The sequence below is a fragment of the Trichosurus vulpecula genome, chromosome 7 (genome assembly GCF_011100635.1).
Source record: "Trichosurus vulpecula isolate mTriVul1 chromosome 7, mTriVul1.pri, whole genome shotgun sequence".
Taxonomy (NCBI): Eukaryota; Metazoa; Chordata; class Mammalia; order Diprotodontia; family Phalangeridae; genus Trichosurus; species Trichosurus vulpecula.
Genome location: NC_050579.1, coordinates 9923125 through 9939330, shown reverse-complemented (window position 1 = coordinate 9939330; position 16206 = coordinate 9923125). Strand labels below are relative to the sequence as shown.

Sequence of the window (16206 nt, the reverse complement as noted above, 5' to 3'; positions counted from 1 at the left end):
AAGAGAAATCACAGAAAACAAAACTGGAGAGGAAAAGGGCCAAGCAGAGGCTCCTGGACACCCCAGCAGCAGAGCTGGCACTGCACGTCCTGAGGACCAGCTGGAAGGGGCCCCTCAGCGCCCAGGTCTGGCTGAGCCCCAGGCAGCCAGGAGCCAAGGACATGATAAAGCTAGAATAGGGCCGCCATCCCCCAAGATGGCGCTGACTCGACCACGGTCTCTGCTCACCTGATTTCCACAGCCCTGTACTCAGGGTAACACTCCTGGAAATGCTTCAGTGACTGCATGACCGCGGACGTGCACTCCACGTAGGAGTAGTCGATCATAATGTCTCCTGGGAAGGAGGCCCAGAGTCAGGAGCTGGCCATCCCGAGCCTCCCCTGGTCCAACAGACAGTGCCAGCTAAGGGTCCCTGCCCTGGCCCAGAGTCAGGAGCTGGCCATCCCGAGCCTCCCCTGGTCCAACAGACAGTGCCAGCTAAGGGTCCGTGCCCTGGCCCAACACGCAGAAAGACAGATATCCTGGGAGGCCTAGTGCTCAGAGAAGGGCCCCAAGTGCTCCACGAGCACAACCTGAACCATGTTCAGGACAGAGCCTGAGGCCTCCCCCAGAGGACACCGAGGCATGGCCACACTGACAGTAGCAGCTGCTCCCCTCCCCCTGCCTGAGCAGAGATGGCATACTGGAGCCCCTCAAGGAAAGAGTGTGGCTGCGAAGCTCAGGGTAGAGGTAGACAGGAAACAAGACCCCCATGTCAGGGTCAAATGTGACCCCACTGTGCTGCAGCAGACAAGGAGACTCACCAAACACCTCTGAGGGATTCAGTAATTCCAAGAGCCAGCCTCCACGCTTCTTCTCATACGTGGCAAACCCATTGTCTGAATTCCTCATGCTCAGCAGCTATATGGAAGATGGATGAGTAAACTGAGGGCACATCCTGTTGGCTGAGCTTCTACATGAGACAAACATGTGCTGGGGGACACTGGCAGACAGGGCTGGGCTCCTAGCTGGGGACAGCAAGCTTGGCCATGGGGAGAGGACCCCGCATCCAGAGGTAAAGGGCCCTTCCAAAAAGAATGGGGCAGGGCCCCAACTCTGGTCCCTAGAGGCCCTGCATTTACCAGCAGAAGCAATTCTAATCCATCCTAGGAAGCAGATTAACTGCCTTGATGGGGCCCAGCAGCTGCAGGGGGAACCTGGAAGGAAACATGACCACAGATGGAAAAGGGCTGATCAAAGCTGGGCACTAAAGGAAATCTTCCAGTGAATCTCCAGACAAAGTGACCAGCAGAGCCCTCGACTCCACATCCAGGAGGACGAGATGATAATTCAGGTCAAGAAACCAGATTCCCTCCATTTGTGGACAGAATGAAGAGGCGGGCCTATCACCTGGGAGGCTGGGACGGCCTGCATGGCAGCCTTTAGCCTCTCATGAGAACACTTAAGGCCTCAAAGGACAAAGACTGAAAACCAAACAAACGTGGGACGTTGACCTAGTTCCAAGCTCGGAGGAAAGCCACAGAGCACACTTGTCCTTGAGTCCCAAGGCCTGGCTGAGTGAGTGCACCTAGCAACATCCCCCTCTGGCACTTGTGCCCATCACTTACCACATTGACAGCATCATACAGTCTCTCTTTGGGGACAGGGTCTGTGATAAAAGGACACTTCTCTTGCAGGAGAATTAGACACTTCAAGCCCTCTGCTGTGCAGTCAGCAACAATCCAACCACAGTCCCTCGTACTAAAGGGGAAGCCACCCTACAAATCAAAAGATGAGTCCGTGTGACCCGAGGAAAGGGGAGCCATTCCCCCCCCTTGGTCTCCTGGCCTCTTGGCTTCCTCCCTCCCTCCCCTACGAGCCGGGCTCAGACAAGAGGATGTCCTGAGGTGCAGGCCCAAGGAGTCTGTGTGCTGAATGGAGTGCAGGCCTCAAACAAACGAGCATCTGTCTGGCAGAGCTCCTTGGCAAACAGCCTGGTGAGAAGAACATGAGCCAGACCACCCGCATTTTACAGATAAGGAAACTGAGGCTTGCTTAGGATGGGCCCGAGCCATAAGGCCCACTGCTCCCAGGCTGGATCCAAAGCAATGAGAATAGCAGAGGGGCCGTCATCCCAGGGAGCTGGGTGCACTACAGTAGCCGGGTCGCCCACACAGCTAAGTCAAGGAGATCAAAGACAGGAGTCTAGGCCAGCTGAGAGCCGGTGAGGATGAAAACAAAGAAAAGCCTGGCCTCCAACTCACAGGGAAATGGAAGCCTCCCATCCCAGCCTGCGCTCTGCTGCAGAAAAGAGCTCGTCATTGGCTTACTGACCACAGGAGACATCTGGACTCTCAGCTCTTCCTCTTGTCCTCTCACTCCCTTCTTAAGCCTCTTACAGTCTGGCTTCCAGCTTCCTCATTCCACCCAAACTGTTCTCTCTACAGTGACAAAATCCAATGGCCTTTTCTCAACTCAACCCTCATTCCCCTTGACCTCTGTGCAGTCTTGGATGCTGTGGGTCCCTCTCTGACCATTCCTTCTCAGTCTCCTTTGCTGGATCCTCCTCCAGGCCGTGCCCTGTAACCATGGAGGTTCTGTTCTGGGCCTCTTCTCTTCTCCAGACTACTTCCATTGGGGATCTCATCAGTTCCCATGCACTTAATAACCAACTCTATCATGATGATTCTCAAATCTACCTTTCCTGACCTAATGTTTCTGCTGACCTCCAATACCACACCTCCAACTGACTTGCAGATAATACAGAAGTGGCTATCCAGGAGACACCTAAAACTCGACACGTCCCAAAAAGAGTTCATTCTCTTTCCCCCAAGCCCTCCCCAATCCTATCTCCCCTATTACTATAGAGGCAACATCATCTCCCCAGACCCCTGGGCTCCCAACCGAGTCATCCTGGATTCCTCACTATCTCTCACCCCCCACATCCAATACGGTGCCAAGGCCTGTCAATTTCACCTCTGCACTCTCTCTCCAATACCCCCCCTCCTCTCCTCTGATGCAGCCCCCGCCCTGGTACAGGTCCTCATCACCTCACACCTGCACCATTGCAACAGCTGCTGGAACAGGGGGCGGTCTGCCTGCCTCAAGCCTCTCCCCACTCTAGTCCATTCTCCATTCAGCCACTAACGCTCAGATCTGATCACATCACCCCCCACTCGTCCAATAAATTCCAGGGGCTCCCTCTCACCTCTGGGTCACATACCAAGTCCTTTGCTTGGCATTCTAAGCCCTCCATGACCTAGTCCCCTCCTACCTTTCCAGCCTTATTCCATCTCACTCCCTGACACATGCTTCTCTCCAGTGCCACTGGCCCACTGGCCATGCCACAAACAAGACCCTCCATCTACTGGCTTCAGGCATTCCCTCTAGCCATCCCCCCCCCCAATACCTGGACTGCTCTCCCTCCTCCACTCCCACTACTGACCTTCTAGGCTTCCTTTTAAGTCCCAACTAAAATCCCACCTTCTCCAGGAAGCCTTCCCTAAGTCCTCCTCATTCTAAAGCCTTCCCTCTGTTCATTAGCTCCTCTTTATTCCATATACAGCTTGTTTGCACATATCTGTTTGCATGTTGTCTCCCCCCTTAAAACTTTCAGCTCCTCGAGAGCAGAGACTGTCTTTTTGTATCCCTAGCACTTAGCACAGTGCCTGGCAAACACAAGGTGCTTTATAAATGCTCGTCCCCTTCCTTTCTCCCCACTGAACAGATCATCCCAATGACAAGTGGCTGCCTCTGATGGAGGAGATATGGGCTGGTGGAAAGATGCTGGGAATGACCTGGGAACCAGGAAACCTGGGTTCTAATCCTGGATCGGCTGCTCCCTTGTCATAGCATGCCTATGTGCCCTTCCAGAGAAGGTCTTTTCTAGGTCAGCCACACGCCCAGCTCTACCACTGTTGGCAGATGGTTCGCTCAGCTCAGCTTATGACCTAACATCTTGACCTTCTTCGTATATGAAAAGCCTTCCATAGAGACCAGCCAAATGCAAGAGACAAAAATCCTCTTCTGAATTAAAAAACAAGTACACAAAAAAATTCTAGGACAAAACAAGAGACAGTGAAACCATGAGAATCCAAGTAAGATTTCTCTCCTATGTGCCACACCCAAGTCACTGTACCTTGTTCATCTGGCGATAATACTTCTGGTAGTTGACAGGATTATCTGGAATCTAGACCAAAATGCACATCACACGCACAGACATGAAAAAGAGAACACAATATGCACATCACACAGAAGTAATAAAAAGAAAGGTGACCAAAAGGCTCTAATTCAGACTATGGACTGGGGAGTCCAGCTGTCCAACAACCAGCCCTGCCCAGCACCTGCCAATCCTCCCCACACCCACATCCACTCTTCCCAACCCACCAGCCCATGACTGCCATCCCGCCCTGCCCCTTAAAACTGCTCCTTCTGGGAACCAATGTTTACTCCATCACAACAATCAACGGGAAAACACTGTTTGATGCACAGAATTTCAACAGACAGTTAACCTCACTAGAAGGTATATCCTCTATGTACCAAGAGCTCCTGTACTTTAGCAGGAGACCGTGTGCGAGCAGCTCAAAACTCACTACTGGTGTGATAAATGTATTAGACAAGAGGAATTTTTACATTCTCTACAGCCCGTGAATAAGTGACCAAACTGGGCTTCTGATCTTGCTGTTCACCAGCCCCTTGAAGTTGTGACCATCCACCAGCCCCCAAGTAGCCAGACTATCTGGAGAAGGCCTACCCAGGTCTTGTCCACTGGCGGGAGGGCCCTGGAAGGGGGAGAGAGTTTTGCTGCCATAGCTACTGCTCTCATGGCAGGTAATCTGGTGACTAATCAACCCGAGCAAAGGAGTCAAGAGCATCTGGACCTTGTCATCACGTGAATAACCAGGAAAGGACAAAGTGGAGAGCTGTCAATAACCTAACAACTGGGGGAAAAGCAGCTATGTTGGGGAAGACCCATTAAGAGAACGGTGGAGTGAAGTAAGGGTGGGGGGAAATTCCCCAAGCTACGAGCACAGTCTCCACGGCCTCTTCCCCATTGGGCTGAGGGTCCTGGTAAAGCTCCCCACATGCGATTAAAAGAAGGTTTGATGTCCCTGGCTCATGTGGTTGTGGGTCAGGCTCAACTCAGCACAGATTCCCACAGATCTCAACGTGATCCCACCATGGATCGGGGGAGCAGGGCTTACCTGAGAAATTCTAAGGAATTCATGTGCGTCTTTTAGACAGGATGAAAATTCAGGCATGTTGTGAGCCCCAGCCTAGAAAAGAGACAACCAAAATGGAGAAAAATTAACTGAGTGTGACATGCTGAACACAGGAAGGCCCTGCTGCTGGCTCAGCTTCACCACGGCAAAGCATTTGACATCCACAGTCTCTCTGGTTCCTCACAAGAGCCCTACAAGACAGGCAGAGCAAGTCTTACTTTTTATGGACAGGTTTTGTACATGCTTTATTCTTACATCACCCTCATTCCCAAATATCTCTCTAGCTCCTCCTCTACCAGCCAACTAGCCTTCATAATAAAGAACAAACGAACAGTGCCCCGGCCTGACGGCACCCGGCTCTGCCAAGGGTGAGAGGGACTCAGATCTTGTCCAGGGCCAACCTTTGTCATTAAAACTACATCGAACACATATTGGCTTCACTCTGCATCTTTTCAGATGAGAATTCCCCTACTTCTCCAAATTCTTCATATTCACCACTTCATATACCACAATAACATGCCCTGATTAATGGAAACCACTTTGGTGTCCCATTCTCTGCCACCACAAAAAATGGTCGCCTGGAATGTTTTTCTATTAACAGGATATTCACTGCAGTGCAAAAGATGTGGCCATCTTGGATCACTTTCTCTCATCTAAATCCGAAAGGCTCCAGGCATTCTCTCTGGTCATCATCCCCCTTGCCTGGAACACTCTTCCTCCTCTGCCCTGACCACTGACCTCCCTGGCTTCCACTAAGTCCCACCTAAAATCCCCCCTCCTACAGGAAGGCTTCCCCAGCCCCTCTCAATTCCAGTGCCTTCCCTCTGGTCATTATTTCCAATTTATCTTGCATGGAGCTTGTTTGTATCCATGTATTTACTTTTTGTCTCCCTCACTTGACTGTGAGCCCCTTCAGGGCAGGAGTGTTATTCTGCCTTTCTTGGTATTCCTAGTGCTCAGGACAGTGTCTGGCACACAGAAGGCACTTAATAAGTGTTCTAGAATGGCTGAAACAACTTGTAGCTCCACCAACAATATATTAGCGTGCCCTGACAGTCATCTTCTGGCATCTCTGACAATTTTTTAGAAATGAAGCACAACCTTCGCATTTCCCTTTATCGTGATTTGAGGCCTTCTGTTACCTGGTTAGCATTCTCCAATTCTTTAGAGAACTTTTGTTCAGATCCTTAACAGCTCAACCATGGAAGAATGGTTCATGGAGATGGTGAGTCTGGGTCAGCTCCCTCCCTGGCTTGGCTCTCAAACCTTTGTCAAAGAAGTCTACTGCAAAGAGTTTTCTTGTCTGAGGCTTCCCTTCTTGTCCTAGTTCCTCTTATTTTGTTTGGACAAAAGCTTTTTACTTTAATGTAATCACAATGATCTATTTGCCTTCACTCCTTGGGTTGGTATCCCCAACACTCACCACAGAGAAGGCGCTTAATAAATCCTTACTAACTGAGGAATTAGTAATACTCTCCAATTAGCAATCACTTAAGTATCCACTATGTGCCAGGCAAAGGCTGCACGGGGCCAGGAGTCTGAAAGAATCATCTTCCTCAGTTCAAATCACTTATCCTATTTGCCTCAGTTTCCTCATCTGTAAAATGAGCTGGAGAAGGAAATGGCAAACCATTCTAGCATCTTTGCTGAGAAAACCCCAAAGGAGTCACAAAGAGTCAGACACAACTGAACGACTGACCAACAACAAATGTGCCAGGCACTGTTCTCAATGCTCTACCAAGTAAGGCAAAAACAAGGTCTCTGCCTTTGAGGAACTTCTGTCTGGCCCTCTCCATCCCTTGTGTGTAAGGACCCGTCCAGGTCCCAACTGGGCTTTCTCCTGTTTTAGATGTTGACGTCTCACAACAGTAGGTTAAGGATCTGTTCTGACCTGCCTGTGGCTTCTATGGTGAAAGACATTTGTCTAAACTCAATTTTGGACAAACTGAGTTCTTCCCCAAGTAACTAAGATGCTCGAGTTGATCCAACCCTGGGTCCCTGAGGTCCACTGTCTGTCTGCAGCATCTGCCTTGACATCTTTGGTCCTGAGCTCTTGACCTTTCCTGCGTCCTGGATGCTCTGGGAGTCTGGCTGCTGAAGCCAAGGGACTTCTTCTCACCATATTATTAAACTCACAAAATACATGGGATTAAAAGGAAACTCAGTAAATTGAAAGCTATCAAAATACTTTTTTAAAAAGTTGGTAGACCACAGCTTTGTGTTCTAAGTTTGTTTCTCAGAGTGAATTGTGTTCCTGTTTTGTCTAGTTCTATATAAACTATCCCTTTGGTAGTCTGATTGGTGTGTGTGTGTATGTACAAACGATACATAGCCTCATATACAGGTGTACGTACCTGTATGTGTGTACATGTGTGGGTATGCATATGTCTGTGAATGTACACACACACACACACACACACACACACACACACACACACGCACCCCCGCAGATAAAACCGCTGTCTCATCCATTAGAATGTAAGCTCCTGGAGGGGAACGATTGCTTTACGCTGTATCTCAGCACTTAGCACAGTGCCCACCACACAGTATAAGCAATTAATAAATGCTCCGTGATTTTTGTTACATTGGCATGGTCCCAACCACGCACAATGACTCTCTCTCTTATTTAAGTCATTCTTTCTCTAAAGAGTACTCTGTAATGTATTTACATAAGGGTTACTATCAGCATTCTGCATTTATTTTGAATGGGGGTTCCCATTCTATTACTTCTTCCTGGGAGTTAATGCTATATAGAATGCTGTACATTTGTGAGGATTTCTTTTGTACCTTGCTATTTCACTGAAGCTGTTATTTGTGCCAATCAGTTTCTTTGCTGACTCTTTCTGGTTTTCTAAGTAAAGCACTGTGTTGTCGGCGAAAACGGGCAATTCATCTCCTCCTTGCCAGTGATTATGCTTTAATTTCCCTCCCAACTTATCACTAAAGTTAGCATCTCTATAACAGTGCCACTGGAGAAAGGGGGAATTCTAACTTTACTATCAAATTTAATGAAAAGCTAGGAGTTCTTGACCTGGGGTCCATGAACTTGTTTGATTATAATAATATGATCATTGTATTTCAATATAATTCATTTCCTGTATTTTACTTAATGCATTTAAAAACTTTATCCTGAAAAGGGGTCCACAGACTTCACCAGAACATTAAAAGGTTCCATGACACACACAAAGTTATGAATGCCTGTTCTAGTGCTTCTAGACAAAAATAATAACAAATGTCCTTTGGAGAAAGAGGCAGCACTGGGGCCTCAAGCCTGGCTCTGTGCTCAAGAGCAGCAGTTAAATCTACATGTCATTTCTGGTTATTCTGTCCAGGGCCCCAAGTGCTGTGGTTCATCACAGTTTCACAAGATCATGTCAACGAGCATTTTTTAAAAATGAAAATGGGGACACGTGCCCAGGGTCCACAGACAAGTTGGGAATAAACGTGTAGGATAGAATACCTCTAGGAAGGCTTGGATGGCGAACGCTGTATCCCAGAGCTGAGAGCCATTGGTGCCCTAGAGACAGAGGAAGCGTAGTGAGGGCGGCAGCCTGAAATCCTTTCTCCTCCTGGAGGGGTCCTCCGTGTCAGAATTACTTGTTACCTGCCAAGCTGGTCCCATCTTTACTCAAGAAGCCCCATCACTACTCACACACTATTCCCCCTCTTAAGGAAAGAGCCCATCCCAGGCCCCCTTCTCTTATCCCATTTTTCTGGGGGCACCTGGGATAAAAAGACTTTCCAGATTGGTAAAAAATGGTTGAACATTGGTCCAGAGCTCCACTCAGAGGCAGAGAGCCCAGGGCACAAAGGGGTTTCTGAGGCTCTGGAGGGCCTCCCCGTCCCCAAACCACCTCCTCCCTTCCAAACTGAAACTAACACTCTACACAGAGAATTTCACAAATTGGGACACTCTGAAAATGGAAATCCTCTCTTGGGAATGGCAGGATGTGGGAACTTTGTTAGGAAGGCACCAACTGGCACAAATGAGTTTACTGTAATGAGGAAAGGAAGAATAGAGGCAACCAAAGGAGGTACTGATGGAGGACCCAAGGGGGAACAGGTGGGGATGGGCACAAATCCCTGGCTCGGCTCCCTCCATGCCAGTAACCAGAGCCAGTACCATTGGCAGAACCGTATCTCCTTACGTGTCTGCAAAAATGGCCCTAGAGAGGAGCTGGGCATTTGTTCACTGAAACCAGTGATTTATTAGGCCAAAGATAGATAACTATAGCAGAGTACTCAAGCATCCACTGACAGATGATCACCCTGCAAACAAGTTTGGGCATATACCCAGAAATCTGCTGCCAACATACAGAGCCCAAACATCCTTCAGAAGGTTCCCTGATGTCTCCTGCTATCCTGGAGAGAGCCCGTCCCACGTCTCACATATCAAAACTCAAATTCATTCACAGGGCCTGGCCCAGATGGAGAGAGCGCACCCCCAGCAAGCCATGTCCCATCCCACACCCCCAGGAGACCCTTGTTTCAAAGGCATTTACCTGCATCTTCATGCCATCAAGCCCCAACCTGGAAGGGAGATGACAAAGCCAAGGTGGTTACTCAAAAGCCTGCGTGAAGCTCCAAGAGTGAGAACCCTCCAAAAAGACCCACCCTTAAACACTTTACAATCAGGCATGGCCATTGAAGTCTCCCTCACTGGGGTGATCCACCAGGCCCTGGTACCTACAGCTGTCACCAGCCAAGCTCCGCTCTCCCGCCTCCTCCAACTCCCGAATGACCCCACGTCTGTGACCCAACCCCTGCTCCGTAGAGCCACTCTCTAATGGACCATTCCTTGTCCAATGTCCAAATACATTACACAGAAAAAATAGCTTTTCTTGAGAAACATGCAACTTCTTCACTGAGACCTACCACATGTAATCTGGAATTCTGGAAACATGTTCTTGGAATGCCTCGGAGGCCGGCCCGTCCACATACCACCGAACAAGCATGTTGATTGTCTTAGAAATCTGCCAAAAGATGAAATCACAGTGTGGCCATGGCTTTACAGCTAAAAATGACCAAGTGTCCTAGCAGACGCACCCCTCCAAATGACCACTCTACAGAGAATCAGGTGTCTCAAGCATCTGTCTTCAATGAATGAGAAAAAGTCTTCACTTTGGCTCATAGATTTGGCATCCGGGATTGTCCACAAAATCTAGGAAATGTGAAGCCAAAAGGGCCAGTGTCTTGGAGAGCCAAGGGTCCAGCTCCATTCCCACCACTGCCTCAAGGCAAAAACAGGTCAGGCGAGGGGTGAGATGAGATCACCCCCAAGGTCCCTGTGAGCACCAACCTTCTCCCTTCTAACTCCCTAACTCAACACAGGCCCTTATAATGCCCCACGACTCCTCTATGGACTGCCCAGGTCCTATTTTGGGTCTGTGCTTTCTGACAGACTGGCAGACAGAGAAAATCCTTCTGGCTGGGAAAATCGGCAAGCTGTCTAAAATTTGGCCCTCAAGAGACCAAGTCAATTGTCCAGGCTCAGAAAGCCAGCAGGCATCAGAGGTCAGCCCACCAATCCTAGGCTGCTATCGTGGGGCTCTAGCTCAGAGAATGCAGCACCAGCAGAGGATGGGGAAGGTATGGAAGCATACCGGGCCAATGCTGATGCACTTGGTGAATTGGTCGTCAGCTCTTATGTGATCATACAGCTCAGCCACGGCACGCTTCCTCAGGCTCGATAGGTGATAGCTTTCATACAGGTTAAGCACTCCTAGAGTGAGGGGAACAAGAAGACAGCCATGTTGCTAGCTACATTCAAGGGGAAAGCTGAGGAGCTGGTCAGGAGGGCCCTCCGAGGCCCCCAGGTCAATGTCTCAGACCAGCCAAGTTCACAGAAACCTCTAGTGAAGGTTCTCTACTGCTGATGCATTCCCTCAGCACTGCTCTGGGCCCTGTGGGAAAAAAAGGTATGAACCGCTGTCCCTGCTCTGAAGGAGCTGAAATATCTCATGGGAGAAACAAAACTAACACAAACGAACCAAATAAAAAAAAAAAAAGCAAAAATTAAGCGTTAGGCCATGAGTGTTCTGGGTCTGGAGCCATCTGAGGAAGACTCCAAGGAGGAATCAGGACTCTGGACAGCCTTTAGAGAATGGTGAGGGTGGGAGACAGGGGAGGGGAGGGAGGGAGACAGCACAGGAAGAAGCAGGAATGTAGGCCCCAGGGTGGGTGCAGTGGCGGGGGCATTCTGGAGGGGGTCTGCAAGACAGGATAATGATTTCCAAGGTGAAGACAGACCAGGGCCGTGACAAATGACACAAACATGAGCTCAGAAGGATTTTGCTCTCCCAGGTTAGGAGAGAGGCACCTGATATCCCCCAGTCTCACGGCCACATTTCCCATCTCTTGGCCTTTGCTGACATGGTGCCCTCCTATGTCCCCAGGCCCATCGTTCATTAATGTCTTTGCCTGCTGTTTCCTATCACCTGGAGAATGGTCCCCAAGCAGCTCCTGAGCCATCTCCTATGGCCAGCTGGCAGGCCACCCCTACCACGAAGGCTGCCATGATCCCATTTGTCATCCATGGGTGCTCAGGGCACACTGCCTGCAGAGGTCTGGACACAGGAAGCCACAGGCATGGGATCCAACAAAGGGGCCTCTTTGGAGCAGCAAAAATGTGCATCCTGTTTTCCATCATCCATCAGGGAGGGTATCGCAGCCTCTGAGGCCAAGAGACAGTAAGGGGCTTGGGGCTGGAGGGCCACCACGTAGGAATGCCTTGAGACCCCAGGTCTCCACCCGAGCCACCTGCTTGGGAAGCACCAACAAGGGTCCTAACTGCTATTCCCTGGCCAGGCAGAGACCCCATCTCATGGATCTCTCTGCCTGCCAAGGGCATCATGCATGTGGGGGGATGGGGGAGAGGTGGCCCCTTAATTGGACAGAGATGACTTATCGAGACAAAAAGAACAGAGCAAAGAGGGATGGAGCCCCTTGGCCAAGGACTGGATGAGGTGTCGGGAGGGCTGATGGTGTAAGAAGGGAAGGGAGGAATAAGAATGCATTAAGCACCCACTCTGGGTCACCTTTGTGTCCAAAGACAATCTCACCAGATCTTATCAACACCCCTATCACAATCCCTGTTTACAGAGAGGGAAACTGAGGCAGGCAGCGGTCTGTCATTAACCAAGCCCTTAGGAGTGACAGGACTAGAAGGGGCCCTAGACCCTCCTTAAGTCTCAGGGCCCAGAGTACTCACAGTCCCTCCCTCCCAGGGCAGCTGCCAAGCTCAAAGATGTCATGAGCTCCCAGCAGGAACCAGGGAGAAAGGAGCCACCAGCTCTCTGGGGAAGGGAAGATCCAGGACAAAACAAGGGGCCCAGAGGACAGCAGAGGAGAAAATAGGGCACTTTGTACCTGAACCCATACAACATGACTACAATGGACACAAGTGGGCAACCAACCTCTGCAGCCGGCTTCTCTGGCAAAGGGCTCATTTCTAGGTTACAGAAAAAGAGTGACTAAAATCCTAAGAATAAGAGTCATTCTCCCATTGGTCAAGGAGAAAACCCCAGCTAGACTGACAAGAGCAGCGCCCATCCCAGCAGCTCGTGGGGGTCCCACTGGCCAGCCCCCAGATCAGCCGTGGGGGCTGTGGGCAAACAGGCACGTAACTAACGCCCTGTATTAACGGAGCTGGCACAGCCACTTTGGGGAGCAGCACGAGCAATGGCCCTACCCTCTGACCCAGTGGCACCAATACCAGCCATCTGCCTCAAAGAGATCAAAGAAGAAAGGATGCGTGCTGGCACAAATTTTGTGGTCACAGAGCCCTGGAAATGGGGGAGGGACCTGGCCAAACAGATTTTGGTGGGTGAACCTAATAAGAGACCACTGTGCTACAAGAAATGATGGTGGGGACAGATTCACGGAAACCAGGGAAAGCCTATATGAACTGAGGCGCAGTCGGGTGAGCAGAACAAGGCGGACAATTTTCTACGACATCCACACTCTGATCAATGCGATGGCCAAGTATGACTGCAGAGGTCAGTCATGACATCTGCCGCCCAAAGGGTTAGTCTCGGGTCCTTCACTGTTAGCCTAAGACAAGCAGGACCCAGGCCCCTGACCCCTGGTCTGTGGTCCCCACATGGCACCCCCCAAAGAGAAGTGACATCATCTGTTTTCTCCCAAACAAGGCCTATAATGCCACTGAGCCAGAGAAAGAGAGACTACATGCCTGGCCCTGTGGGAAGTGCAGAGGCTTCTGACGCACAAGACTGTCCCTGCCCTCAAAGAACTCAAGTTCTAGTGGGTGCCGGGAAACAGGGCTGGGACGGGGCACAACCCCACAGAGATGAAATGCCAGCCAGGGAACAGGATGGACAATGGAAAATCCTCAGACACTTTCCCATATCATCATCTACTTGATCCCAGAACCTCAAGGGGAAAGATGAGGCCAGTCCTTGGGGGACCACCCTGATCAGGCTCTAGACCAGGGGCTCTCCACTTGTAAATGCATCCAAGGAAGCGCTGACCACAGTGCCCCCCTACCAGGGACTTTCCTCTGTGCCTGGGAGGAGGGGACCACATGGGCTAACCTACCATAGACCAGTCGCAGGAGCCAGCTGTGGGGTGTGTAGAGGTCACAGGCAGCCACATGATTCCTGTGGGCCGGCCAGTCTATGCTGGAATAGTCTTCAATATAAAGTTCCTGAAAAAAAGGACAACAGATCAGAAACCAGTCCTGGACCAGGGGGTCGAGTCCCCTGACGGTGACCTGGAAAGGGCCACACACACAGTCCTACTCACACCCGGTATCCCACATCCGGCCCCTTCGAGCCACCATGTCAGCACAGAGGACCTCATTGCCTCTCATCACCTCTCCCAAGACCATGCTGCCCTTCTCCCACTCCTCAAGTGCTCTCCTTCCTCTCCTTAATAGAGGGATTCTTTCCTCTCTTCCTTCCACAGGAAGCTTCCTCCCATGTCCCAGCTGCCCATGCTGCCCCTCCCAAGCTACCTTGTCTTTCTACAGACCCTCACTAGACTTCTATGCTGACATGTGGCCTCCCCCAAGAGAAGGGAGCTCCTCCAAACTCTGTCTTTGCATCCCCCCAAATGAACATGGTGCTGGGTACACAGTAGGTACCTAATAAATGCTTGTTGCTTGGCTGGCTTTGGTCTCTGTCTTTGCTGCCCCAGCATAATGCCTGCGCACAGCAGGTGTGTAATAGATGCCTGCTGATTGGCTGACAGCAGGGGAATGCCTTATGCTCTTTGTAAATATCCTGACAGCCACGCATACTGCTTGGCCCCTCGGCAGGAAGGCTGATCCAAGGCAGGATAGGGGCAGGGCTCTCTAGATGGAGGGCAGGTCAAGCCGGGCCAGGCCAGGCCAGGGCAAAGGCTTCCCCAGCAAATGAGACTCATCACTGCTCCCAGACTCGGCCTGGACCACAGGCTTCGGCCTGGATTGCAGCGGGCCTTGGCCAATCCCACTGGCTCCTCTACCTTTACCAGGGGCCATTTCTCTGTTTGCTTTTCACTCAAAATAAGAGACAACCATGAAGAACACAACAAAATGTGGGGACTTGTCAATGAAGCCATAGGGAAGAAAGCCGACAAAATCCACACCACCACCCAGAATGAAAGGTGGCCTGAGGGACTCCAACCATCACAGGCAAATAAATTACCTCTTTTCCCCTAAACTGAAAATAACACCAGTTTACGGTTTCATACAGTCATTTAAAATGTTGGTGTATCAGTAGTTACCAAGCTTACAACAATTTTTTAAAAAATAAACACAGGAACCTTAGGGAGAAGAGTAAAGTTCAAAAACCTTATTATTAATGTCTCACTCTTCTGCACCCACTGAAAGGCAGGGCCTGGAGTCAGGAAGACCTGAGCTCAAATGTGGCATCAGAGACTATTAGCTGGGGGACCCCACGCAAGTCACTTAACTAACTTGTTTGCCTCAGTTTCTTCATCTGTAAAATGGAGATCATAATCACACATACCTCCAGGGTTGTTGGGAAGTTCCAATAAGATATTTAGTGCCTGGCACATAGCACTTAATCAATTCCTGTTTCCTTCTCCTAGCTTTCTTAACGAGAGGCTCCCACATTTATTTTAAATGCAGCTGTTGCCGAGGTTCCCAGAATCCCCCAGGACTAGCCTGACCCCTCCCCCTCCTGCCCGTGGTCATAATGAAGGGCCTCACCTGTCGGAGGCTCTGAACCAGCTCGTCCTCTTGGCCCTGCAGGCGCATGGCATAACAGTAGCTCATGGGCAGATATACCTGGCGACAGTGGCACCATAGAGTTGAAGGGTGAGCAGGTACCCAGGCAGGAAAGAGCCTGGCAAAGAAAGCCAAACATCTGCTTACTGTCTAGCTGGGGGCCACGTAGCTTCCATCAAGGCAAGGCTGCCCCACCTATGGGAGGCCTCAGCTCCAACCCCACTGGTCAGCACTGGGCACTAGGCCTTACCATGATAACTTACAAAGATGGGTGCCAACCTGGGCCACACCCAGTGTTCTCACATAGGCAGATGGCATCCCTAGAAGGCCAAGCCTCATGAAGCCCATAGCCTCCTAGAAATACCACCTAAGCATATGATGGGAGAGGGTTCCCAGATATAGAATACCAGAGTTGGAAAGGGTCTCTGAGGCCCTCAGCCCAACACGGGCCTCTACAGGCACAGGTGTCTCCCTGACAGTGTTCCCCACAAAGGGTCATCCCACTTCGCTTGAAAACCTCACATGAGGAGGAACCTTGGGAAGTAAGCCAGTGGTGCTGGCCTTTAAAGGATGGGCAAGAACCACAAAAGGCAAGAGAGGGAATTCTCAGCCTGAGCTCAGGCACCAAAACACACGGTCCAATCTGGCTGGCCCTTAAGGCCCAGGGGCTTGGGGCAAAGGCTGGAAATGCCCCAGCAGACAAAGTCAAACAAGAAGGAGACTAGAAGAGACTAGGAAACCTTCCTCAAAACCAGAGCAGTAGTACATGGTGCTAAAATGAGTCAGACGTGGAGCTAAGGCCTGTGGGGGGCA

The 16206-nt window shown here is 50.5% G+C and overlaps 1 protein-coding gene across 1 annotated transcript in view; it reads right to left on the bottom strand.

Annotated features, from left to right (window-relative positions):
* The window catches only part of LSS (lanosterol synthase), a 34552-nt gene that overhangs the window by 7954 nt on the left and 10392 nt on the right, over positions 1-16206 (bottom strand). The window contains exons 7-17 of the mRNA XM_036766361.1: positions 15376-15511; positions 13758-13866; positions 10805-10923; positions 10077-10174; positions 9704-9731; positions 8662-8718; positions 5184-5255; positions 4118-4168; positions 1608-1757; positions 804-900; positions 229-334 (exon numbers count right to left, since the gene is read on the bottom strand). Of these exons, the coding sequence (XP_036622256.1) occupies positions 229-334; positions 804-900; positions 1608-1757; positions 4118-4168; positions 5184-5255; positions 8662-8718; positions 9704-9731; positions 10077-10174; positions 10805-10923; positions 13758-13866; positions 15376-15511 (1023 nt within the window). The remainder of the gene's footprint in view (positions 1-228; positions 335-803; positions 901-1607; positions 1758-4117; positions 4169-5183; positions 5256-8661; positions 8719-9703; positions 9732-10076; positions 10175-10804; positions 10924-13757; positions 13867-15375; positions 15512-16206) is intronic.